Below are 26,048 nucleotides of genomic sequence, written 5' to 3'. Positions count from 1 at the left end.
GTGCATAATCTTGGAAATGAGAGTGGAATTTACGGCCTACATATGTCCCTATTCCTTTACAGATTTATAAGCTATGTAAATCCAAGATTATGACATAATCATGTAATTTCAGGCCGTCTGTTCCCTTGACAAGCTACAGCAACAATGTTGGATGGTCCTCAGCTGTTCAACAGACCAAAGTGAGCAGCAATGCTATTGTATTGATATGTAAAACCTTAGCAAACCCCATACTTTACGTATATCAAAACCTGATTATCATCAAATGAATTGAATAATACCTAGAAACTTTTCCAAAATATTAGTCCGAATCAATCGTAAGTGAAGTGGTCATTGAGACAGATTAAAAACATCAGTCAGAAGGGGTTAATAACACTGTTAAAAATGTATTCATATATTTGACAGAAATTCACCATATTATTTTAAAATCTAGTGTTTTAGATTAAATTCTAGTTTGTTTGTTTTTTCTAAATTAAGCGTAAATCCCATAAGAATACAGCAAATGTATTGTTATTAAAAACAATAGGCCTAACCGTACAGTAAAAATTGTAAGTAAATTCATTTAGGGGAATTATAGATTTTTTTAACAGGAGTTCTCAGTTGCTCAATGATCTTAAATGGTAAATAACATTAAATTATATGATAAAATACAAAAATATGTGCATATTGCAAAATATAGAAATAGGACAAAAAAAATCTATCTTTTTTATAAACTTTAAAATTAATGTAAAAGGTATTTTAAAATTGTAATAAAAAAGTAAAATGTCTGACAGAAGCTGTTGCCAAAAACACAAAAAAAATTAACTTAAATTTATGAAAAAGTATTGCTGGGGTTCGGAGACTATTTGGTTGCAAGTCTAGTTTTACAGGAATACTTGACCCACAAAATGATTACTTGTATATCCATTCCTCTCCCTGTTATATTGAATTTGTGAAGAAAAATTTGTTTTCTTGCATGTCGCCGCAGTGAATAAAGAATCCAAAAAAGGAGAAAACTCTTGGTGATTTGAAATCATTGGGAACTGTGCTTAAAAACAGCAAAACTATATGCAAACATCCATTTGCCATCTCTCACGCAACTCGAGCAGCACAATCCTAATCTCATTTATCTAGTCTTATGTTCAGTACTTCACAAGCACATGCTATTTTACTAAGACCTGACTGTTTACGACTCTAGTAATCTTAACAAAAAATACACACCTTTTAATGATTTATGTGAGAATTGGTAAACGGGTGTGATATAGTTTTGCTGTTGTTTGCCGCTTTTTGAGTTTTTTGTTCACCTTGGAGGCATGCAAGAAACTTTTCAAACTTTTCTGAATTCATTGTATGATGGAATGAGTAATTGATACACAAATGGGCAATTTGTGGGTCAAGTATTTCTTTAAAACTATACTTGTAACAAAATAATCTCCGACCTTCAGTGTTTGTGAAGCCAAGAGCATCACTGATTAATGGAAAGCCAACCAGCTGCTATCAAACTGCATTGTGTTTTGTCTTTCTGCAGGCTGCTCAACTTCCAGGCTGACTTCCTTCATGCATAGAGATGCCAAGTTAATGTCACTCATGGGCAGTCCAGTATTCTTACAAATAATCTTGGGACTGGAAAATAACAGGTTCAACTTACTGGACCAATTTGGAAAATGCACAAAGCTGTGAGAAGTCAAAAAGTAGTAACTTGTTGCAAATGATAAATGTCTTTAGGCATTTAAATGTTCTGATGAGATCCCAGGTGTGAGTGGGAGTAATCATGGGAACATCTCTTACTGAAGTAGTAAATGTGAACATGAAACCCTCCTAAAAGAGAGTAAAATCATGATCATCACTTTATTCTATCTCTTTTTCTCTGACCTTGCTTCTAGCTATTGGCGAGCCAGTGAGGCTGGAGTGGTACAACCCCCAAGGCGAGCGCATCGTGCCCTCCAAGCGGATGGCGCTGCACACAGAGACGTCACGATCCAGGCTCATCATTTACAACGCCATCATCGAGGACGCGGGTATCTACCGCTGCCAGGCCACCGATGCCAGTGGCCACACGGAGGAGGCCTCAGTCGTGCTGGAGATCTACCGTAAGCTTTACAGATAGTTTGCACTCACACACACGTTTACCTGCAGATGCTCTGTGTTTGCCTCCAGAGGAGATTTAGATGTGAAGACATGAAGAGAATAAACCTCTCACATTAGTGTTGGATCACAGGGCTAGGAAGCCCATTCATATTCTTAGCCTCTCTGCAGCCACAAGCTGTTAAAAATATTATCCCTATCTGTGTGCATGTGCATTTTAGGTCCATGTGTACCTTTGACTTTGTGTGTGAGCTCGTGTGAGAGGGTGTGTTACACTCATTCTTGTGATTAAAGTATAATGACAGCTAGTAATGCCATGGGACTCGGATCCTGCCAGGCATAATGAGGGATGTGGCACTGAGGTTAACCTGTGTTGCTGACCCATCAGTATTTCCCGGGAAAAACTTAATGTTACGAGGCGGGGGTGGCTCTGTGGTTACAGAGACTACCCCAATGCAGGTTGCATCCTCACGGAGAGCAGTGAATTAAACACAATTTGTCTTGTTATAGTGTCCTTGAGCAAGACGTCCAAGTTATCCTCGACTTTCCTGTGATTTGTTGAGGGAAAGAATTAGAAGATACATATAAGAGCAGGATAGTTGCCACTTTAGCGTCTTTGCTTTTGACGTCATACATTGGTGTGCTGTCCAGATGGAGGGCAACACCAACACCCCACTAATGCCTATGATTTGCACTGTTTACTGCTGTTTCAATCATTCAAATTGAAAAAAACAAAACAATGGCCATTTTAAGTCTCAAAAATAGTTGGATTGAGAGAGAAGAAGTGAAAGAAAAAGTCACTGGGAAAGAGCGGCAAACGTGGATCAAAGTGTTGTGTTAAACATGCCACGAGTTGGATGGAATAACAATGTGCAGTGACAACTTTTCCATGTTTTTAGCCTCTTTGAATGGTTGACCAAGTAGGTAGAAAATAGTAGCTAAAATTTGCAAATTTTAGTAACATGCAGGCCCCCAGAATTGGCGCCAGGCTTCCAAGTCGTGTTACATAGTGGTCAAAAGTGAATTACACCGTCACTTGATGCTATGGCACCCAAAAACCCTTTTTCTCAAAGACTTAGATTGGGAAGACACATCTGTAAATCAGTCAATGTATTTTTTTGAGACCACAACCCCTTGTGAAATGACACTCTTCTCTATCAGGATTTGATCCATTTGGTCCAATCAAGTTTTGAAAGTCTAGATAGGCCAGACTCTAAAATCTTTTTAATTCCATTCAAGTAAGCAAAGGGCTAAACAGGAAGTTCGCAGTTCGACCAGTGGTAATTTAGCCTCTCTGCAGCACTCAGCCACACTCGGCCGCAAAATTAGTCTAATAATCCCTTTTCTTCGTTTTGTATGGATCACATCCAACTTAAGTTTCAATTTTCTGACAATACCTGCAGGTTCATGCAACTCTTTTATGTAGCCATGTTCCCTTTTTTTATCAAGCAGTACATAAATTTGTCACTTAATGCCCTCCTTTTAAATTTTGTGCATTATCATCATCACTTGATTGCAAACAAAATACTGGGAACACTGAAATCATATCCTCCATGTATTTTATTTCTGGAAATGTAGGGCTTTAAACAACCTGCACAAGTAAAGCAACTAACACATGGTGGATATTTTAAAGGCTGATTTAAGTATCCAAGATATTAAATTTTATTCCAGGTCAAGAAAACATAAATTATTGAAGCATTTGGTGCTGCTCTGCCAGAATATTCCTTCTGACAGCATGGAGAACATTTTGAAAGAGCATGTAGAACTCCATGTTCAGTCGTAAAATGTACAGAACATGGAATTAAACGGCTAACTGACTGAATAAAATATGTAAAATTTAAATCATTCAAAGTATTTTAGATTTAATATTAAATTTTGAGAGCATAAAAGCCTAAAATCCTTGCACCTGCAAGTAGGTACAAAGGGTACATTTCCCCAAACTTACAAATCTTCTGTTCACAACAAGTACAGCAACAAGAAATGGATTAACGTTATAATGCATGCAAAAAGCACACCCACAAAAGATTACATAAAAACCAAGTGAAGTCTGAGATGTGAATAACTCAAATACCCAGATTCACCAGGACTTTGATCAGGAGTTTTCCTCAAGTTTAATTGGAGAAAACGTCAAGGTATGGGGATTTGATTCCAGGAGACGCACACGCGCACGTGTACTGCACACACTCTTGAAATCACCACCTGCTGCGCAGTTGCCTTTTTCATCCTCTCCCAGCGAACCATTAGAGGAGACATCACAGCCTCAATCACACCTGCCACCACTCAGCCTTTGCCTCATTCACCACATAACCAGCTCCCTTAAACCATTGTTTCCATGGCAACTGGGCGTCACACACCCGGGTCCTCGGTATAGACTGCATGAGCAGCATGCGGATGAAAACCTGCCAGGAGCTCCAACCAGACGTTCTTCCAGCGTGCAGCCGGAGCAAGCCATGGACTCCTCGGGCGGTGCTCAGGCCTGTGCACTTACAACATGTTGTACACCGGATTTATGACCTGAGAGAGGGATGTCCTCTCGGTAGTTGCTAATATCTGCATGATATCCTGTTATAATTAGGCTGCATGAAGTGGCAGATTAGTTCTGGATCCAAAACGGGTACCTGGACTTGGGCTACAGTAAAACAAGCTGAACTTTTAACCGTGTTAATGGCATGGCTCTCAGGATAGCATTATTGGTCAGTTGGTTTGGTCCTCACTAAAATATCTAAACAATGCTCAATTGATTGCTATAAAACTGTGTACAAACAGTTATAGTCCCCATAGGATGAATCCTACTGATGTGGTGGTCCCTTTATTTTTTAATTTTTTTTACATATATTCAGATGATGAAACCCAGAAATTTTGGTAATCCCCTGACTTTTGCAATAGTGCCACCCAGTGGCTTACATTTGTGGTTTTTCAGTAGAACCTCTCGATGACCATCGGGTGGATTGCAGGCTGTTCTCATGCACTGTTATACCTACGAAAAGCAATGCACCAGAATTCGTATGTAACCTACCTAATTGGAAAGGCTGCGATCATGTGAGTGCTGCACTGACGGGAGCAAAGAAGGAAGTACCGGCTAAAACAAAACACATCTATTTGAAGATATGTGCTTCAGCTTCAGAAACGGCTTCAGAAGGTTCCCCCAGAGGCCTAGAGACGTTTCATTGTGTTGACTGTTGCATTTGTTTTTAGGGTTTTTGTCTTTTTTGACTTTGCATCATTTATATCTTTGCAGAGTATTTGTTTTGGCTCTTTGTAGCAGATTTTGTCATTTACAGTATGTTTACATTGTTGTATTTGTTGCAGATTTTCATGTGTTTTTGAATTGGCATCGTTTCTGAAACTGCAGCAATGGAAATTTCCAATGGAAATCTTTTGGACCGTTGTAGCTGGTTTTCCCTTGTTGGCCAACGTACAAAATGCAAATTTCGATAGTTTTCCCTGAAAGTTCACTGATAGTAAAAAAATTAAAATTACCATTAAATAACTGCAGCAGTTTGGTGCTTTTGCAGCCGCACTAGGTGACAGGAAATTCATAATAAAGTAAGCCAGCCGGCTCTTTTCATTTCCTCTTAGTTTATTAATGGACAGTGCAATAATGCTGCAAAGCCCATTTTCCAAAACCAGCAAAATTGGCCAGTATAGACAGGAACAAACCTGCCTCCCAGTAGAGAGAGGTCCAGGGAAATTGGCTCGTCAACATATCAGACTCTCATCCTGGCAGTGATGTGTAGGCGAACGGCGGAAGAGAAGCTCCGGAGTACTGAGTGTATTCTCAATTCACCAGTGTCAAGTGTGCGGCAGAGTGTTACTCTGGAGAGGATGTTTCCCTTACTGATTCTTGTAGAGCTGTGTGACAACAAAAGAGAAAGGAAATGGATACAAACAGAAGGAACAAGTGACATCAGAAGTGTTCAAACCTGAGAGAGCGATGGGGGGGAGTGAGAGAGAGCAGCAGATTTTGGATATAAAAAGAAGAACACAAGAGGGAAATTGATAAGAAACCAACAGAGTGAATGACAAAAACACGCAAAGGCACCCTTGAAGTTAATGACGACACTGAGATGCCAGGCACGTTCACAGGCGGAGGGTGCAGTCGGGGAGAGAAAGCTCATTTTAGGGAGCAGCCTGGCATAAATCACACAGCAAAATGCTAATGCTGAAGCCTCGCTAACGGAAGGGACTGATAGGGGAGCTGTCGTTGATTTATTCACACCTTCACAATACAGCACACAGATGATAGCAGGTGGTTGCGGCGCTAGCGGTGCCAGCCCCGGCGCACATCAAAGCCCGACTATCCGAACGAGAGCGGGGTTCGAAGGAGGATCAGGTGCTGTTTGTGGAGAAGTGCTGGTCCAAGAACAGTGTCCCTCATAAAAGCAATTTGTCAAAACACCAAATGTTTGTCAAGAGGGAGGACACAGCTTCAAACCGACACAGAGTGAAATCTATTATCGAAGCATTCCTGAATCCAAGAAAGATCGAATCAAAGGATGTCTGTGTTCTTGTCTAATTCTGCAAACTGACAGACTGCAGAGTGTCTCCGCTCATTGATTTTTTGTCGTGGTTGTGATTGGCAGCGAGTATAACGGTCACCCTTCTGTCTGTTGTGCTGTTTCATCAGAATCGCCTTATCCGTGTCCCAGAAAACAGTCAAAGCCGGATTTAGTTTTTGTTTTATTTGATTCTTGTGACTGAATCCATCCATGCATTTCCAAAGGCACACTTTGTTTCTCATGTGCCTGTTTTCAAACACTTTGCATCTGAATTGCGAGCCATTACGTCACTTGACAGTTGTGCTTTGGCGACTCATCCTGCATGGTTCTCTGGGCGGCAAGCTTGGCTGATCCATCATCTGGTTGGTTGGTCCAGACTGAAAAATCTCAAAAACTATTGGGTGGCTTGCCTTAAAATTTGTGGTGGAAGAATTGTCGTAACTTTTCATGCAATGCTGTCATCAAGTCAAAATTTAAATCTGTCCAAAACTTTTGTTTATGACAAAATACCTGTAAAATTAATCATAATAAATCATATAACAGAGTGTGTATTTTCAACCAGGCAATGCACATCTATCTGGTAATTTACACCTTTTTATGGAACTCATTGTTTGCTGTGATTGTCTCATAATCGCCACATTAATGCGTTAAGGTCGGAGGCGGTTAGGGAAAAATAGTTCATGATCAGGGCTATTACTAAGAAAACCCCCTATTACCTGGGATTAAAGTGGTAAATTTATGAGAAAAAAAACTCACAAATGTACTTTCAGAGAGTCATTTTACTTAAATTTAATTTGTATAAAGAGCGACACAATCTATGGTGGGTGTAAGATGTGTTGGATGAATGGGTCATGTGCAGGACTTTCACACAAGAGATTTGGGGTTTGAGTGATGTGTGAGTCAATGTTGACTACTATTTTCAGGTTTTCGGATGTATAAAGCTGCTTAATGCACACTGTGTACAAAAAACTAACAGAATAGCTAAATAGACCAGCTAACATCATATTTTGACAAAGCCCTTTCCCTTCAAACAGTCCAAACAAGTTTTATTTTTTAGAGGAAATAAACATATTTTAATGTCCAAAAGAAAAACCCTAATCATTTATTCAGTTGTGGGGAAGAAATGTGAGTTCTTTCTCAGATTTTTTCGATTGCCTAGTCAATAATTTTTGTGAACTACCTGAAAAGGCACATTCAACTTACAGGATGCAACCCAGACAAAAAAAAAATGTAGGAAATTTATTTTAAAGCAACTGTTCCAAACCCTCTAACCTCAGATTCAGTCATAAAACACTTCATAGTTAAAAGGACGGTAAGAGCACAGCTTTTCATTTTTTTTTCTTATTTTCCTTTTGATGTTCAGACCTGCAATAAATTGCTCTGAATGCTCGCAGAAAAAAAAAGCTTTTCCATCTCCATCTTGTTTGATCTTCCAGAGAGGCTGACGTTTCGGGATGTCCAGTCACCGCAGGAGTTCCGCTATGGTGAGACAGCGGAGGTGGTCTGCGATGTCATTAGCTCACCGGTGCCCGTGGTGGTGTGGTACTACCAGGACAAAGAGATTACTGAAGAGCATCACAGTAAGTGTTTATGACTTCCTTTCACAATGAAATTGTTTTCTTGACATTGACTGCTGTTATTGTGGTATTATCTTTATTCCTTTCACTTTATGAAGATGATTTATGTGACTTAAAACATGTTCAGAAGTTATTGTGACCCCAATGTGGTTCAAATGGATGGTTAGATGGAGTAATACGACGTTAAAGTTTAATTAGCAGGGTAGAAAATAGGTCAAAATTTAAATTAAATAATTTGGTGAAAATGAGGTGGTGTTTTTTATATATTTTTCCCTTTTTTAAATCTCTATTACCATTATAATTAGCTGCTTTTTGTAAGCCTGAGTTTTGGAATATAATTAGTCTCTAAGTACGACAAGTGAGTCATTCCTTGAAAACTGTTCAGTTTTGGTCCCCAAAATTTAAAGGGAAAAATGAGTTCAATCACTTTTGTTTTCAACTGCCAAAGACACGAATTCAACTGCACTTACTGGTATGAAGTAAAGTACAGTTAAAAAATAAAAAAGGCAGTTAGAGACATTTTCTATTTAACTTTCTTTCTCTTCATGTCTGTTTTGACAATTTTTCTCATCCCTGTGAAGTAACACTCAATAAACATTACATCGCTCTTACACTTTTTTGTGGTTTTAGGAGCATTAATGCTTCCTTCTGTATGGGGATTGTGTTAATCAGTTTAAAGAAAAAAAAGAACATATTTTAGTGAAAAAAATTAAAAGATTGATGCTTTACCACGTCACACCAATGCATTTCTGCACAAAATAATGTTGTGTTCTTTCAAGTGACTTTACTATTGTTTGAAGAAGAAATATTTAAATGCTGGTTAGTTTCTAAATGTCTTTTGGAACATTTTTTGGTACGTGGTCTTTCAAAACCTTCTCTGTCAAGCATAACATATCCACCTCGACACACAAAAAACATACTGAGCATTTTTTATGACATTTTTTAAATGTATTTGCATAAAATTAGCTTTTCATCTAGCTGCATAATAAGTATGGTTTTTACTTCAATCTCAGAGAGAATTTCAGCAATTTAATTCCAAATATTCACATTCCACACCGTCTCAAGCCAGATGGGTAGATGTAATTGGGCAAAAGAAACTTTACCAGAGCTTGCAAAATAAGTTTTACCAGTCTAAAACTCTTTATGCTATGAAATGCATAATTCTGCATTTGCTTATGGTAAAAAATATATTAGAAACCCAAGGTCCAACCTGAACAGTTTCAATGGAATAATTCAAAACTACCAAAATATTTTAAAGGTAACCTGTGGAGTTTTTGGAGCAATGGTTGAAAAAGTCCCTGTTGTGCACATGTTGCATGTCTGTGTGCATGCAGGTGACATGATACACTGTCCTGCTGAGGGTTTTCTGTTGTGGTAAAGAAATGCTGCAGTGTGCCAACAAAGGCAATGAAGAGGAAGCGAGCAGGCATCAACATAAACAATGTGGGTTTCAAATTCTTCCAGAAACTGGCTTTGTAAATGTTTTATGAGGTAAAAAATGCATTAACTTGTTTGTCAGGCCTCAAGGATACAAACAATGTGTTTTAAACATACCTCTGTTTGTTTACTCCACATGGTACCTTTAAAACATAAGACCTGGATGGGGAAAATTGTTCATATAATGGATGGATAGAAAGAGTTTTGTGGGGAATTTAAAAGTTTAATTAGTTTCTTTTAATGAAGCCACTGAAAATATGTTATTATAGTGAGAGTTCAAGTAGTTTGGCATATTTCACATCAGGGATTTTTGTTTGAGTGTTTAAATCATAACAACAAAACAAACAACTTAACTTTTGAAATTGTTTATTTTGTTGTGAAAGTTTAATGTTATTGAGAAAAAATTAAGACTTGAAATTATTTTGTTTGGGGCTTTAAAGAGTGACTTTTGTGAGGAAATTAGTAGAGTAAGTATTTAGTTTGGCATTATTAAACCGTGCAACTGATCTTTATTATTTCAATAGTAGACTGTGATGGAAATAAAACTTGCAAGTAAGCAGCATTCTCAAAAGGATTACATTTTGAATGTAAACCTGCCAAACGCACTTGATTATTGAGGGGGAAAATGCTCACGAGTCCCAATTCTCTCTCTCATTGAAAAGACTTGCTAATGTGCCAAAAAATACTGTTCTCTAGGAAATGCTATTTCCTTCCTTTGTGTGGCTTCACAATAAGACAAGGATATCAAATTCTATAAATAGAAATCCCATCAGCCCTGGAGGAGGCGTATAACTTGGACAGAAACCATGTTAACAAGCGACTGAGAGAATGGATTACGGAGCGGTTGGATGGTGACATTCGGAGATGTAGCTTCCCGTGAGACGTGCAAACCAGCACCCTGCATCTCTCAAAAACAGCTATTTCTGGCAAATGGATGTCTTTAAACTCAATCTGCAATAATCACACTGTCAATCAAATTCCATCCCATTTGATTCGGAGTTGACATATATGTGTGGCAAGCCCTTTTAACATTTAATCAGAATGGCTGGGGATTTAATTTTGAAGAATGGAAATGGCATTTGGACATGTTAAAATGTGTAAAAATTTTGTTTTGTTTACAAGTTAATTTAACATATCGGTAAAACAAGTTTTACATGTTACAAGTATAGTTTAATATGTAGAAACTGCGTTTTGACTTGTCAAAACTGCATTGACAGATTGACTGATTGTAATTCAGTTAGCGACACACAACATTTTCCTGAGAAACATTTTTCATCAATAATTTACATTTTCCACATATGAATTGTTGATATCTGTGACTGAGTTTGAATAGAGCTCAGTGGTAAATGTTGACTAATTTTAATTCAGTGACCATATCCACTCTAGGAAATTACCTGTTAATGTTAATAACTAACATTTCCACAAGTGAGAACAGATTTTTGATATCTGTAACTGATGTTGAACAGAAGTCAATGGTAAAAGTTGACTAGTTGTAATTCAGTTGCAAATATCTACCATGAGCATTTCCACCAGTAACAAATTAATTGTTGACGTCAAGAATTAACATTTTTATTAATGAGAATTAAACTGTAAATATCTTCAATTTAAATTGCTATTAGTCAAAATTGTGTATGAATACATTCACTTGGACTTTGCACAAGTCAAAAAGCAATTTTTTGATATCTTTAATCACTACTACCCGTCCTGATTACATATTAAAAAGGGCTTTCCATAACGTGTATCATTTTTTAAGATCACCCCTTTGCTAAAAGAGACAGACAAAGGTAGAGAAGCACTCAGAGGACAGATTAACTTTCAGCAATATTATTTCCTGATAGAAGGCAGGGGAGATAGAAGGAAGCAGTAGAGTAGGATTCATTATATCCTCTTCTCCTCCGCCCTGATTTACAGCTCTCCACACCACTTCCCCATCCTCCATCTAGACAAAAGGCACGCCTGAACGCTGATTAGAAAGAGTGACCCCTTGAATCTGTCACGTTTTTTAATTGAAATTCAAATCGTCAGTGCCGCGGTGATGATGAAACATGAAGAAGGTTTTTTTTTTTTTTTTTAATCATTTTACTCTAATTACGATGCACGGTTATAAATATCTTTGCTTGAGAGAAATGAGATAGAGGCCGCATCACTTCTGGCCAATCTCACACTGGCCGCAACGGGAGGGAGTATTTGGGACTGTAATTGCGCGAGTGTTTATCTGTGTGGACTTTATCAGGTAAATGTGCTGAAGTGAAGATTGACAGTCTAACTACTGAGGAGAGGATATGGCAATTTTCTCCTGCTGTTTTCCTAACTTTCTTATCTCACTTCTCTCTCTATCATACACTGTTGTTCTTTTGTCGTTTCCTCTTCCCACTCTCTCGTTCTGTCTGTGCCTGGCTTTCTGCCTCTCCTCCTCCTCCTCCTCCTCCTCCTCTTTGCCTGTGCTGTGAAGGCAGGTTCCAGGTGCTGGCTAACAACAACCTGCAGATCCATCAGGTGACCAAGGCTGACGAGGGAGTGTACCGCTGCGAAGCGAGCGTAGAGGCCCGCGGCGAGATTGATTTTGTGGACATCGCTGTTGTCGTCAACGGTGAGTTACATTTGAGAAAACACAAGACAAACAGCTACACGAGATGCAGTTCATGAAAGGGAGTATTTAGATGTAAATTTAAGCATATTCAGGGACCACAATGTCCAAACTGTCCATAGTGTTCAGGATTCAAAAGACACTTTATCTTGTCAGACTTTTAGGCTTTTCATTAATTTGTAGTCCTCCAGCTCTTCATAAGTCCTAAATAACTAGGAAAAACTGCAAGAACCTAGAAAGCGCAAGCTAACACACCGATCATGATCTGGAAATTTGTTGATTTCCTGTTTGAGAACTGTTGTGTAATGGCGTGCACACATCACGAGAATCAAGCTGAATCTGAGCCCAACAATCGGCGTGCAAATGAGTTTTCTGGCTTTAAAAATCAACGTGCCAGATTTTTCTTGTAGCTCGAGGTATGTTCACGTTTTATTTATTTCACTTTTTGTTCTTCATCAGTTTACGAGAAAAAGTTTCGTGAAAACTGGCAGAGCTATTATTTATTGCCGCTGTTTGTGAATGGAGTTTGTTCGTGGGCGGTGTTGGATTGATCATGAAAAATCGTTTTGTGTGGGCCAGCCTTGATGGAACTCGCTGCAAGAAATTGTGTAGTTTGTCTCCGAACATGAGAACGCCAAAAGTCTTCGTTTTTATCCCCCAAAAACATTGTTGTGGCTATTCATTTTTGATTTTAAGTAGAACCCAAGCACAGGACACTGAATGATGATGTGAAAGAGGTTTTATTGCCACAAAGAATGAGGTTATGGGACAGATGGTGACAAACAGAGATGGTTGTGATTAAGCTGGCTGTAGATGGTGGATAGATGAATAGCAAATCTGGCACGAAAGAACATGAGGAAACAAAACACCGGCGATAAACTGAGTCAGCCTGACCTGTAGCCACCACAGAGGTTAAACAACAACCTGGCGATGAGTGGTTGGAGAGATATACTGCATGTGGATGACATGACAAGAGGCTGATGCTCTGATCTGATAAGAGTTTGATAACGAGAAAAACCGAGCGAGAGACAAATAGGGGAAGGAAACACTATGGAAAATACATGTTATTACACAACAATATAAATCTACTTTTGTGCTACATTCTTGTAGTTTTTCCTCTCGGTAGGGATTCTGGGAAATTTAGTTTCATAAAGATAACATGAAGTTTTAAGCCTGGGACATGTTACATGGCATTTATGCTTGGCCTGCGGTGATCTAGCGTCTTGTAGTCAACCATGGTGGTTGCTATGTGGATTGTGTAGGGAATGGTGATAAGGCCAAAATCTTGTATCCTGGTCTTTATAAATTCATATCACGGTTACAGTATATATCAGTATATAGTAATTATTCTGTAAATGTTCAAAAGATGTGATACAGACCTTCACGTTTTACTGGTTTCTGCTTTTATTTGGAGCGCTTCATGATACAAGATTTTTTTTAGCACAACTGAAGCTTTTAGGGTTCCTTAAAAACAATCATGTCAAGTGTTAAAGCTTTCTGTGATTGCAAGGTCAGTCTCCTCCATTTCTGCCCAAATTACACTACCTTGCAAATAATTAAATTAAATAAAGCCTAGCCCAAAAATAGCAGTTTGGCCAAATCTTTACTGGTGAATACATGTATGCCCTCACTTTAGCTCTATCTTTTTCTCTAATTTTGGATTTTGTAGCTATAGAATTTGACAAAAATAATGTTAAAAAAAAACATACCGTACTTCTGTAGTTCTGCATGTTGTTACAGGTGCTGCATTTGTAGAAATGTGCTCTAGAAATAACATAATTTACTGGTTTCCCTATGCGCCATTTACACTGTTGCTGTGTACTGTTCCCACAAAAATGCAAATATGCATCGGCATAACTGCTACCATTGAACCTTGACTGCCACAGGTCCTATGTGCAATACTGTTGTATACACTCGTCATTCACATTTATATCCTCCCTTTCATATATGTATAGTGATTATTTCATTCTTTCATATCCCTTATCTCTTTTTTTTCTTTTTGCAATACTGTTGGAGAAATTCCTCATTCTCATTTTCATGCTAATGTCTTAAATACAATTTTGTGAATGTTAGGCCTTAGATTTCTTTAAGTCTCTGCTCAGGATCACATACATACTACTTATTTTTACTTACCTTTACCTAACACATACAGTAAGGGTTAAAAATGATCTTGAAAAGGTCCTAAAGAGCATTACATTTAGAAATCCGATTACTGTACACACCCTGGTAACATTGACTCTGAGTTTAAGGACTAATAAATGTAAACTGAAACTGTGCAAACATTCATGATCTTGTGGAGATTATTGTGCAGTCTAAAAATACACAGGGATGAAGTTCCAAAGAGTTTTAAATTGTTTACAATTGCAAAGAACACTTGTAAACTATCTGCAGGATAGTTTTTGTTGTGGAGTCTAATCCTCTTATAGTGACATAGCCCAGTAAACAATCTTGTTCCTGAGCCACTATCACCACACATCTTACTGAGTACAAACCACAACCTCCAAACCTAGCTGAGAAGTTTTCAGCTCGGAGCTTTAATGCAGAACACAGACACACGCTCCTCTTCACACAGTGTCAACAGATTAGCATGCATTAGGGACTGAGTTTCCTCTGCAAACACAAGTTTTCTTGTTGCTGTTGGTTTCATAATTTAACATTTTTTTGCATTCTGAAGCCTACAAGGCATTCAAACGCCCAAGGTTAAAAGGTGCTCAAGAGCAGGAATCAGTGTCACGTAGTTAAGCTTGTATTCATTAGTAATAATTTGTTAGCTTGGAAGGAATTGGTGTTTTCTTCTAACTAATAATTGATGTTGTTGCTAAATATGAAAACACATCCTTGTAATGTAATAAGTTTGCTGTCGAGCCTGTTACAAGACGACTATAACATGACACATCGCAGAGCTTGTTTACAGTGTTCAGAGTCAAGTCGATGATTGTGAATCAGCAGGAACTCAGCTGGAAATTCAGGTTGAACGCGTCGACCCTTGTAGAATCCAAACAGAGTTGTCAGCTTTGACAGCTCCACTGACTCCGATAAGTTCATCATTGGAGCTCTGATAGCAGGTCTGCTCTCTCTGCAACCAATAGCATGATTATTTTTTATTTTTTTAGTTTGATTGAAAATTTCAATTAGCGATGTCCTTTGGCTCTACGGGCCAAAAATCGAAAGATGTCATTTTAATTTTCTCATTTGTCCTCATTTACAGCGAGTCACCTGAGACTGCTGGGGTGATTGAAATGATTTCACTGAGGCCACGAGCGTCTTGCAACGCTTGAACAGCTGCAATATTGTCTCTGCCTATGTAATTCTCTCCCACCTAATGTAATAGCGGAGCGGCCCGCGCCCAAAAACTATGAATTGCATTCAATTTAGCACACCACTTACCTCACTTCTGAGGAAGATCCAATAAGCCTGCTCAATGAGGCACGACCTATTATTGCAGCGACACGACACCGGCAATGTGGGGCTGAGACGGGACAGTGTGTGGAGCGCTTTGTGGAGGGTCCGGAGTGGAGCGCGCTCTCTGAGGAGAGACACATTTAGGTGAGCTTAACTCCGCCTCAAGGACACTCACTCAGCTGATCCCTAAAGACTCACAGACAAAATCTGATTTGTAAGAACACCATTTGGTCCTTATCTAATATATAAAGCACTTAGAGAAAACTTCATGAAACCAATGAGTTTTTCCAATATGACACCACCAGGTACAGCTCTGGGATATCAGTTACAAGAGTTTGTGGACTTTTGTCTACTTTTTTTGAGTATTTAAAATATGCTCTTAAAGTTGTCCTTCTGTCAAAAGCCTCTGATAATATGTAACTTAGTTTATTTTGCTTAAGGTAACTCTAATGTTATTTTTCATATAAAAAATTAATTAAATTACTAGTGTTTTCACTCAATTAAATAAGCGTTATCAGTGGTAATCAGCCTCATAGATACAGGTTGCCAGGGTATCAGTAGTAGGATCTGGCTTAAGATAAGTATGTTTATTATTCATGTGCCATATGTCACATGACATTATTCGCATCACATAAGTCATGTTGTCAAAATAATGTTGACTTGTGGTGACTCATGTTCTCTTGGGAGAACGTCCCGTGATTTTGTTTTTTTTGACCAGTTTACCTTTGTGGACTTTCTTGCTCTTTACATTGCAAGAATTCCTTCGTCGCTGCATAAAAATAAACATTACACACATTTAATCTACTGATAATCAACACATTCTCATCCCAACTTGTAAAAATCACTGCTTGGTCAGTGCTGTTCATGTCTACATAAAATACGCTCGGTATCCTCCTGTGTTTGTTGCTGATGCTGCGGGACGGCATGTCAGTTTACGTCTGTGGCATTGTGTCTTTTCAAAATACACTTTCTTTTTAATAGGAAATGTACAGTTTCTGCTCTTTAGATGAATCCTTCTTTTTCAAACTTAAAACACCAGTAAAACTCGTATATGTTTATTTCCTTCTGCAACATAAGCATGTGGTTAGGTTTGGGCAACAAGAGCACATGGTTAGGTTTAGAAAAAAATGAAGGGCATGTATCTCAAAATATTACTTTGGTGGTAATTGTATGAAATATTTATAGGAGTATAATCTAATTTGCAGAGATGTGCATGCCTTTGTGAAGTTTTTGTTTGTTTTTGTATCCTGCCTACCGTATAGGGAACTTGTGACCGGCGGCATTTAAATGTCATCCGGTGGTGTATCATACTGCCGCGACTGGTTATATCCAACCATGTCATAAACTGGTGTCGTCCACCAATGTATTGTACTGCGAAAGGTGGCTTTTAGCTGAGTTGTCTGATGCCAGATCCCTGATTAAGTGATGGCAATTTGACGACCTAACCCAACCCTTCTTTTCTTTAAGGCTGATTGCCTCCAATAGCACGCATTTAATCAAGTGATAACATTCAAAGCGGGTGGCGCAGTGGCCTGTGATGTGCTGTAGCAGCTGTACTGAAGCCTGTAACTTCAACCATTTGCACCCCACATGTACCGTTTCCGTTTTCCTGCCCTGCAGCCAAACCTGTAAATCTCTTCTCGCTCTGAAGAACTATTTTTGTTGGTCTGAAAACATAGAAAAATCTTGTTTTCTCTCTTTCTACCTTTGCCTTTATATTTATGGGGCATGTCACTCTGAGAATTCACGAGGATTATTTCCGTTCTGTGGGTTGCGATCGTGAAGGCAAGGTGGAGTGAGAAGAGCCGTCTTAACAGAGGATTTCCAAAGGAAGAAGAAGCCAGCAGGGTTACCAGAGAAAACATTGTATCGACAAGGATCCGGACTGGTCGAACAACACAGAAGCCCCAACACAAGCAGATAGAGTCGACTGCTAGGAGGCCCAGGTATATCAATGAGAACAACAGACTGCGCTCCATGTTTTATCAATCAGCTGCGGATGGTGAACTGTTCTCTGTTGTGGTGCCTGGGGATAAACCAGTGAGGTACGATAAACAAACTGATAAAAAACAGCCAGTGTTTCTCAGTGTGAAGACCCCTGGAGGAAGAATAGAGAAGAAAGGATGAGGACTAAAGCGTTGCAGCTGCAGGGCATCTTCCGGCTGCAGCTCATCTCGTGAGGTCCAGCATTGAGCACTTAAATCTCTCTTTTGTGCCAAAGTCAGGATGGACATTGATTCTTGTCCATACAGAATCAGTGACAGCCAACAGGGAGGGAGCTGAATCTGGACATCTTCCTGCACAAATCCTCCTGGACTGATTTTTGGACTCTTCTTATGCTACCATTTATTTTTTCTCACTATTTGCTGCTTCGAGAGCCCAGTTCTACATCACTGTGGTTTATCTGGGCTGTAGTCTGACTCATTGGATATAGATTGTGGCTATAAACTTGCCATTGGCCAGCTATTTAGGCTGGCACACAATTTTGGTTGTTTTGTGTCTCTCATTAGTCTTTGTCTCCGTGTGGTTGTTTTGTCTCTCTTTGTAGTCATTTAATGTCTACTTGAGGTTGCATCTTCTTGTAGTCAGTTGTGTCTCTGTGTGGTTATTTTGTGTCATTTTTAGCCTGGGGGTCCCTGACGTTTTAGGCGTTTGTTAGTTTTGTGTGTCGTTGTAGTCATTTTGTGTCTCTTTTTTGTGGTTGTTTTGCCCATTTATGTACTTATCATTCGTCTCTTTGCGTTTCTTTTGTTTATCTTTATGGTCTTTTTGTATCTCTTTATGTTAATTTTGAGACACAGCCTCATTAGTAATTGAAATAGCATTTTGCAGATAAAGGTCAGAGCGTTCCCTGACATTTTTGGCCCCTTGGCTTGTGCCTGGTAGGCCTGTTCAGCAGTCCATCCATGGTTGTTATAATGTTCTGCAAGAACCACATGCAGCTCGCAAATCATTTTTGGTTTTAACTGGCCCTGTGATCTCCTCCAGAGCTACAGTAAAGTCAGGCTTCAAATCTAGGGCAACAATTATCAAATCATGTTTTTTTTCTTTCTTTTTTTATCAGTAAAAATTGACACTTGACACACATATTGTTTTGAGAGGTATTTTCTTTTGTAGATGCCAGCCTCCCCACGTACAAATGTTACACCAAAACAAGTCCCCCCGACACTGTTTTGCAAGAGCATCATTGCTGCATCCAGGGATACAGCATTTTTCTGTACTGTAGCAGAATGAAAACGTATACTTCTTTCGAAAGCATCGACAAAGCCCTGTGGATATAGATTTGGCTAGCCCTTAGAAAAAATGCATGAATAAAAACATGAAAATCTGACCAAATATTGTAAAAAGACCTACAAACACATAGGAGTTAATAAAGAGTTGCATTTATGTAACAGACACCTGTGTCTGAATGACAAAAGGCCCCTAATTTAACAGATGTATGAAGGCAGCAGTGTTAAGTATTCTGTGTCTGAAAGGAGCTTAAGAAGCCCTCGGGTCAAGCTGAGAACACTCTGCCAACTTTATTTTAAGGACTCAATTAGCAGAAGTGTCTTGTTGGATGACGCTATAAAGGAAAATTGAGACAATTCGGAAGGTTTTCAGTATACTTGTCATTGATTGAGTTTTCAGCTGCTACAAAGAAAGCAAAAGCATTTTACTTCTGACAATAGCTTTGAGGATTTCTTTAATTTATTCTATGTATCTCTAAAAGCTGAAATTGAGTTATTACAGTTTTGCTCTAACTGCAGTTAATCAATATTTTTGAAACATTCTGCAGAAAGTTGCAAATTGTATTGGTGTATTGTTGTGTGGTTGAATGTTGCAGCGTCTCTTTTGTTAGCTTTGTACAGAACAATGAACTCGATCACCGTCTTTCACATAGCGTTATATTCAGCTTGTAGCAACGCTATGTCACGCTGTTCTTTTGACACGCCGTGTCAGACGAATGTCAGTTCTCACTACTTCAGCACTGTGTTAACAGACGCTGCTCCAGCCATTCATGCAGAACAATATTTTGTCCGAATGCAGGGCTGAAATAGCTTACTGTATACTTTCTTTCCCCCCACATGTGAAGCCATAAATATTCATGGGTCAGTTGATAAAAGAGAAGCTTTTCTTGCCTATAAGCATGCAGCAAGTGAAGCTCGGCTGACCCGCTGCAGCTCCCAGTCTCCAGTGTATCATCAAAGCGGACCGTAGATGAGGATGATGGCGTATGGAGACAGAGGGCCACCCACTGAATGGCTAATCAACCTGAGGGCAAAACAAGCTCAGTGTCTAGAAGGGTGTGAAACAGTTCAGGAAGTGACTGCAAAAGTTATCACGTAAAAAAGTTGTTGTTAAAAGTTGAAAGTCTTGTTTAAGTCACTGAGCACAATGTGGAGGAATACACTTAAAGGAAAGGTATCAAGTGATTTCCAATTACTATAGAAACTTAAGATAATTATATAATTTTCATTTGTAATTTGGCTCTCTGTATGCTGTCAATGAGCATTTAAAATAACAGCAGTCTGATTTACCTACTCTGTGTGTAATCATCTTCATCATTTTGTGGACATTTGTGTCTCTTTGTGGTCATTTTGTGCATCATTTTCTGTCTCTTTGGGTTGTTTTTTGTCTCTGTAGTAATGTTGTGTCTCTTTGTGGTTGTTTGGTGTCTCTCTGTGGTCATTTTCTGCCTGTTTGTGGTTGTATCGTGTCTCCCTTAATGTTTTTATGTCTATGGTTGTTTTGTGCCTCTTTGTGGTCATTTTTGTCTTTTTGTTGTCACTCTTTTTGGTCATTTTGTGTGTCTTTATGGTTGTTTTGCATTTCTTTGGAGTTATTTTCTTCTGCTTTTGGTTGTTTTGTGTCTCCTGGCAGTCAATGTGTGTCCCTGTAGTTATTTTGTGTCTTTTTGCAGTTACTTTATGTTTCTTAGTGGTCACTTTGTGGTCATTTTGAGAATAGCTAACCAACCTGAAGGCAAAACAAGCTCAATGTCTAGATGGATAGGGAACAGTTCAGGAACTGACCTCAAAAGTTATCATGTAGGAGGTCTGTTAGCCACAGTACAGAGCTCATTGTGGATAAAAACACCTAAAAGCAAGATATTAAGTGATTTACAATTATTATAGAAAACTAGCGTAATTATGTGATTTATATATGCAATTTGACTCCCTGTACGCTGTCTTATAAGAATTTAATATTACTCTGTCTGAGTCCCTGTCTACTTTCCCTCCGTGCCAGTTCTCTTTATCATGGATATATTTGTCCTTCTCGTTGTGACACGCAGTGATTTCTCATCCCTGAACGTTGAGGGGAACCCCATGAAATGAGACATATTATAGGGAGACAAACACATTTGTCATCCCCTGTGTAGTATCTACATCAGATAGAGTTGTAGATGGCAGACTGGCAAACAAAAGTGCCATATACAAAGCTCACCTGCTTGCCCACTAAAGGAAATAGTTTAAAATTTTTGAAAATAAGCTTGTTTGCTCTCATTTCAGAGTTAGATACAGTTAGAGAAGATTGGTACTGCTCTTATATTAGTCTAGAAAGTATTTGTAAAAAAAAAAAGTATACATAAGGGAGACACAGCTAGCCTGGCATATACACACACACACACACACACACACACACATATGCATTATCCTGAAACCCCTTTTTGAGCATTAGAGTGGAATTGATCTTCTTATCAAACTTTTTGCAAGAAAACAAAAAGGTGTAATTAACAAAATATGGAACTACTACTTTAATGCAAATCAGTTTGATTATTAAACAGATTATAGCTCATATCTGTGGCTAGCATCTGCCAACTCCTCCATTTTTCTTCACTCAATACAGCCTAATGTTTTCCCCTAATCACTATCAAACAACTCTCTGCTCTCCATTTTGATGACCCGATAGCCACAGTGCTCCCAGTTTGTTTCTATGGCAACTGATGGTGATGCAAAATGCAAATGACTTCCTGATTTCCCCTAGACCCTTCCAAGACACATCCACTTAATTGCCAGTTCACTCACTCACACAGTAGAGCCGCAATTTCCCCCTTTTCAGCTGTCATTGGAAACTACCGGCCGTGTCCTTCAAGAATTCTCAAATTATTTCTCGGCGACATCAATCATAACCACAGAGGAGAGAATATGCATCATACACATGTTCCTTTCCCAATTAGAAACCAGCGCTGGTTAATCTGGAAGGCAAAATAAATCCCTCTTAAGCACTCAGGCAAAGGTCTTGTCTCAAAACATTCAGAATTCCTAGTAGGTGCAAAACATTTATGACATTTACTCAGACTTCGAAACACAGGTGACGCTGAGTTCATTGAGCGCTCAGCAGAAAACCTCCAGCTCCTCACTCAAATCAGTCTGAGCCAGTTCCTGAAATATGTTTGCTCATGCTTGTGTCTGTAAACCTCACATTTATCTTCACCGAGCCTCTGAAGTTTCAAGAATATGACTAATACATGAAGAATTCATAAAGCTCGCCAGATTTTTTTTTTTTTATTTTTTCTCGCATGCTTAAACCCTGTTGCTGATTTGCTCTTTTGAAGTCTCTCTGCTTGGCAGTGTGTCTCATTAACAGGGCTGTTTCAACAAGCCTCACTGATGTGGGAGTGTAGGACGGGAGAGAGCGAGAGGGAGACACTGGAGAATGGAGATCTATTGGCGTGGAAATCAATGGTTATCATGTCAGGCAGATGCTTGCTCCTCTCACTCGCCGAGTCAGGACTATTGGAAAGGACTCATGGTGTTTGATTATTGCTTAGGCCATTTTTATCCCTGAAAAGCTTTCTGCACCTTGATGTGTGTCTCTGTACATTTGCAGGCCTTCATTTCCTATTGTGTGTGGATTTTACTCACAAAAATGGAAATATTTCTTGGCAATAACCAGATGATAAATAGGCAGCATGAGACGGATCAGACGCTGTGGTGTTTAGATGTTCCGTGAAGAGTTTTTCCATGAATACACACTGGTGTCGTTAGTGTAATTGATCTTTTAAGAAAGACTACAGTACACCGCAGCGTTTGGTTCATTAGGTATCTGCGATGATGCCTTGTTTCGATTAGAATTCCCCGTTCATTATCCTAAGTATGTTTGTTTTTCTCTTGCCAACTTCACAACATCAACACTGCATGTTAATGAGATTTTAAGCCACCTGTCATATATTTTTATGCCTCTGCGACGGGTATAGCTGTGGCCATAGGCTTTATATTTTGGTGTGTCCATCTGTACGTCCATATGTCCTAACGTCCTTATGTTCGTACATTTGTACATTCGAATGTTTGTTCTTTCCATTTTTGTGAACACAATATCTCAAGTACCCCTTAAAGGAATTTCTTCATATTTGTCACAAACGTCCACCCACACTCAATGATGAACTGAATAGATTTTGATGGTCACAGGTCAACTGTCAAGGTGCCTGTGACTTCTTCTGTCTCAGTCTCGTGAATAAGATATCTCAAGAGCACCACGTGGGAGTTTTTCACTTGGACTCAAGAATAAACTAATTAGATTTTGGTGGTCAAAGATCAAAGTCACTGTGACCATGCATCCATCTCATTCTTGTGAACACAATATCTAAAGAGGGCCTTGAGTGGGTTTTTTTTTTTGTTTGTTTTGTTTTGTTTTTAAATTTGGCACAAACACCCACTTGGACTCAAGTGGACTCAGTGAACTGACTCGATATTGTTAGTCAAACGCCAGGGTCAGTGTGATCTTGCAGCCCTCTCTTGTTTGTGAATTTTGTATATTAAGATCACCTTGAGGGTGGGGTTTTTTTTGTTTTTTTTTAATTTGGCACAAACATTTATTGGACTCAAGGATAAACTCATTAGATTTTGGTGGTCAAAAGTCAAAGATCAAGATCACCTTAAAGTTGCATCCATCTCATTCTCGTGAGTTTGATATCTCATAAACACCTTAAGGAAATTTCTTCAAATTTGGCACATAAGTTCACTTGGACTCAAGAATATATTAGTAAGAATTTGTCAAGTCAAATCAATTTCATTTATAAAGCCCATTATCACAAACCACAATTTGCCTCAAAGGGCTTTACAACACTGAAGGTCAAAGGTCAAGGTCACTGTGACTTTATTAATATACTTATAATATACTTTATTACTTGTATTTTTATACAAATGGTAAATACAATATAAATTTAACATGATGACTTTTTTTCTTCAAAAAGATCACTGTGGCATCATAACTTTTTTGCAAAAAGTTTGGCCATTACTCAACACTTTAACTCAAGAACAAAATGGGAGACATTTAGTCTGGCACTGAATTGGTGACACTAATCTTGGGTGTCCAGCTTGTAACTGTGCTGGTTTTATAGATCTTCGTGCTGCCGAGGGGAAAGACGTGTGAAGCACCCATGTTTTTACAGACATGGATGTAAACTGTGAGTCCAGGTTCACTGGTGCACAGAGGTACACAACAGGGAGGCGGTAATTCTAATTAAAATTTCCACCAGGTTGTTTTTCCATGGAATAAGCGTCCTCTAAAAGACATCACATTAGTTCATTAACCTTCAGAAACTCTCGCACCAAATTGCAGTTTTGGAATACAAAACAATTCTGCTTTGTTTTCCCACAAAGTGACACCTTAAATGCTTTTCAACCCTTTTTCTCTATTTGGATCAGAGGAAAACAAATGGTACTGAAATAATATCGCTGTGCAGCTGCCAGTTACAATAGCACGTATTTAACACAAGTGCAAACATCTGTTAAGTAGGTTTTTATTTGCAGCTTTTCAGACACAAAAATTTCAAGATGTTTTTTTTCAGAAGTGATTCCCCTTTGTTTTCATGATAACAACTCTTTGTGTGGGCTGTGCTGATTTTATGTTGATCTTTGTCTTCGATTAATTAGCCAGATTGTGAAATGAAACTGGTGGAAGATTCAGTTGCTGCCAGAACTGTTACGAGTGCATGTTGTTTTCTGGTTGTTTTAAAGCAAACAAGCCATGTTTGACAGTTTGATTGCACCAACAGAGTTTCGGTTAAAACTAAGAGTGGTAAATTTTGTTTAGTTTAAACACATGGTGGCTAATTACAAGCAGTATAAAAGTTACAGGACATGTCTCATATTAATATATTGCAGAGATTTTTGGTTGGTTTAATAAAATGTAATTACACTATCTATAACTTTAGATCTCATTTACACGTGGTGTTGAAATGTGATCTGTATCATGATACATTATCTAGATAATAGCATCTGATCACAGGCCATTGATATCTGGCATTAATAATTGTTCTCATTATCTCAGTCCTGCCGACAAAGTAATCAGATCTTATTATGCAAATGACCTTGATCTATTGCCCATACTTATTTTAACTTTACAAGGAAGGGGTCTTCTATAGCTTTTTGCAGGGTTTACTTGAAGCAGAAGGAAATGGGAGAGTTAGAGGCTCTTTCAATGTTCGGGCCAGATATTTATTTTATGAGGACTGGGCTGAACAATACAGATTGCTTTTGCTCATGGTTGAGATCTCCAAGTCCAGATGTGTGGCATCCCAGTTACAATGTATTCTGCATGCATTTGTAGAGCTTTTTTCAAGCACTTTATTGCATTTTTATTAGATATTTTTACAGAGCAGAATCCAGACCCGCCCCCACTCATTAATATAAGTCCTGCTGCTCCCACGACCTGACCCATGATAAAACCCACAAGCTGCATTCACTCTATTTTTACTACTTTTACTGCACAAGTGCAGCATGAATTTAAATCAAATCAATGGCAGTCGATTGGCAGGATGACAAGCATAGTTTGTGTCATTGGCCTTTGGGATTAAAAAAATAAAGATTGGCAATTGATTAAGATACATAATAACAGTGTACTATTTGATTTGTTTATATGTTTTGGGTCGTTGTGATAAAAGTGATTTTGTTATGGTACCCATTAACATCTCAATAGATTTTTCATGCCCAATATGTATATTGTGATTTAAAGCCTCATGCGCCTTTTTAGAAGGAATTTCTCCATGTGAGCTCAATATGAGCATCGGATTTTTGTTATCGGATTTTTGTGTTTTTGTTAATTTGTCTTTTATTGCACTGAAATTTGAGTTGCTATTGGTTCAAACCCCCGGTGTTCACATGGTGCACTGATTTGATTGTCACTGTTCTCACCTGCCCGACGGTTGCAAACTGGGGGAGCAAACACTCCACAGCTCCAATAAACCGCTCTCAGCACGCTTTATCATGCTCTGAGATTGAACAGAGCCGCAGCAGAGCAGTAATAGTGGGAGCAGAAGTGCAGGCTTGAGAAATGGACTGCAACGTCTGATAAACATGCTTGTTCCATAAAGCTGTCATTTCCCTTGTCACTGCAAAGGCAAACGGAGAAAAGGCCGTTTCTGCTCTCCTTTTACTGAATGACAAGATGACAGGGACATGCTGCGTGCGCCTGACAGCGCTCAACATGTACTCTTGATAAAGTCATCAGAGCCTCTGCTGTTTATCAATACTGCTGTTTGCAGGAGATTAGAAAGAAATA

General features: G+C 38.7%; 1 protein-coding gene across 3 annotated transcripts in view; it reads left to right on the top strand.

Annotated features, from left to right (window-relative positions):
- ncam2a (neural cell adhesion molecule 2a) overlaps window positions 1-26,048 on the top strand; it is a 342,808-nt gene that overhangs the window by 239,516 nt on the left and 77,244 nt on the right. For all 3 annotated transcript variants that reach the window (XM_088074600.1, XM_088074601.1, XM_088074602.1), the window contains exons 3-5: window positions 1,860-2,066; window positions 7,997-8,140; window positions 12,027-12,164. In XM_088074600.1, the coding sequence (XP_087930726.1) occupies window positions 1,860-2,066; window positions 7,997-8,140; window positions 12,027-12,164 (489 nt within the window). The remainder of the gene's footprint in view (window positions 1-1,859; window positions 2,067-7,996; window positions 8,141-12,026; window positions 12,165-26,048) is intronic.

The sequence above is a fragment of the Plectropomus leopardus genome, chromosome 24, assembly GCF_026936395.1.
Source record: "Plectropomus leopardus strain MGB_pleo_1.0 chromosome 24, ASM2693639v1, whole genome shotgun sequence".
NCBI lineage: Eukaryota > Metazoa > Chordata > Actinopteri > Perciformes > Serranidae > Plectropomus > Plectropomus leopardus.
This window is presented reverse-complemented; position numbering and strand designations above follow the sequence as displayed.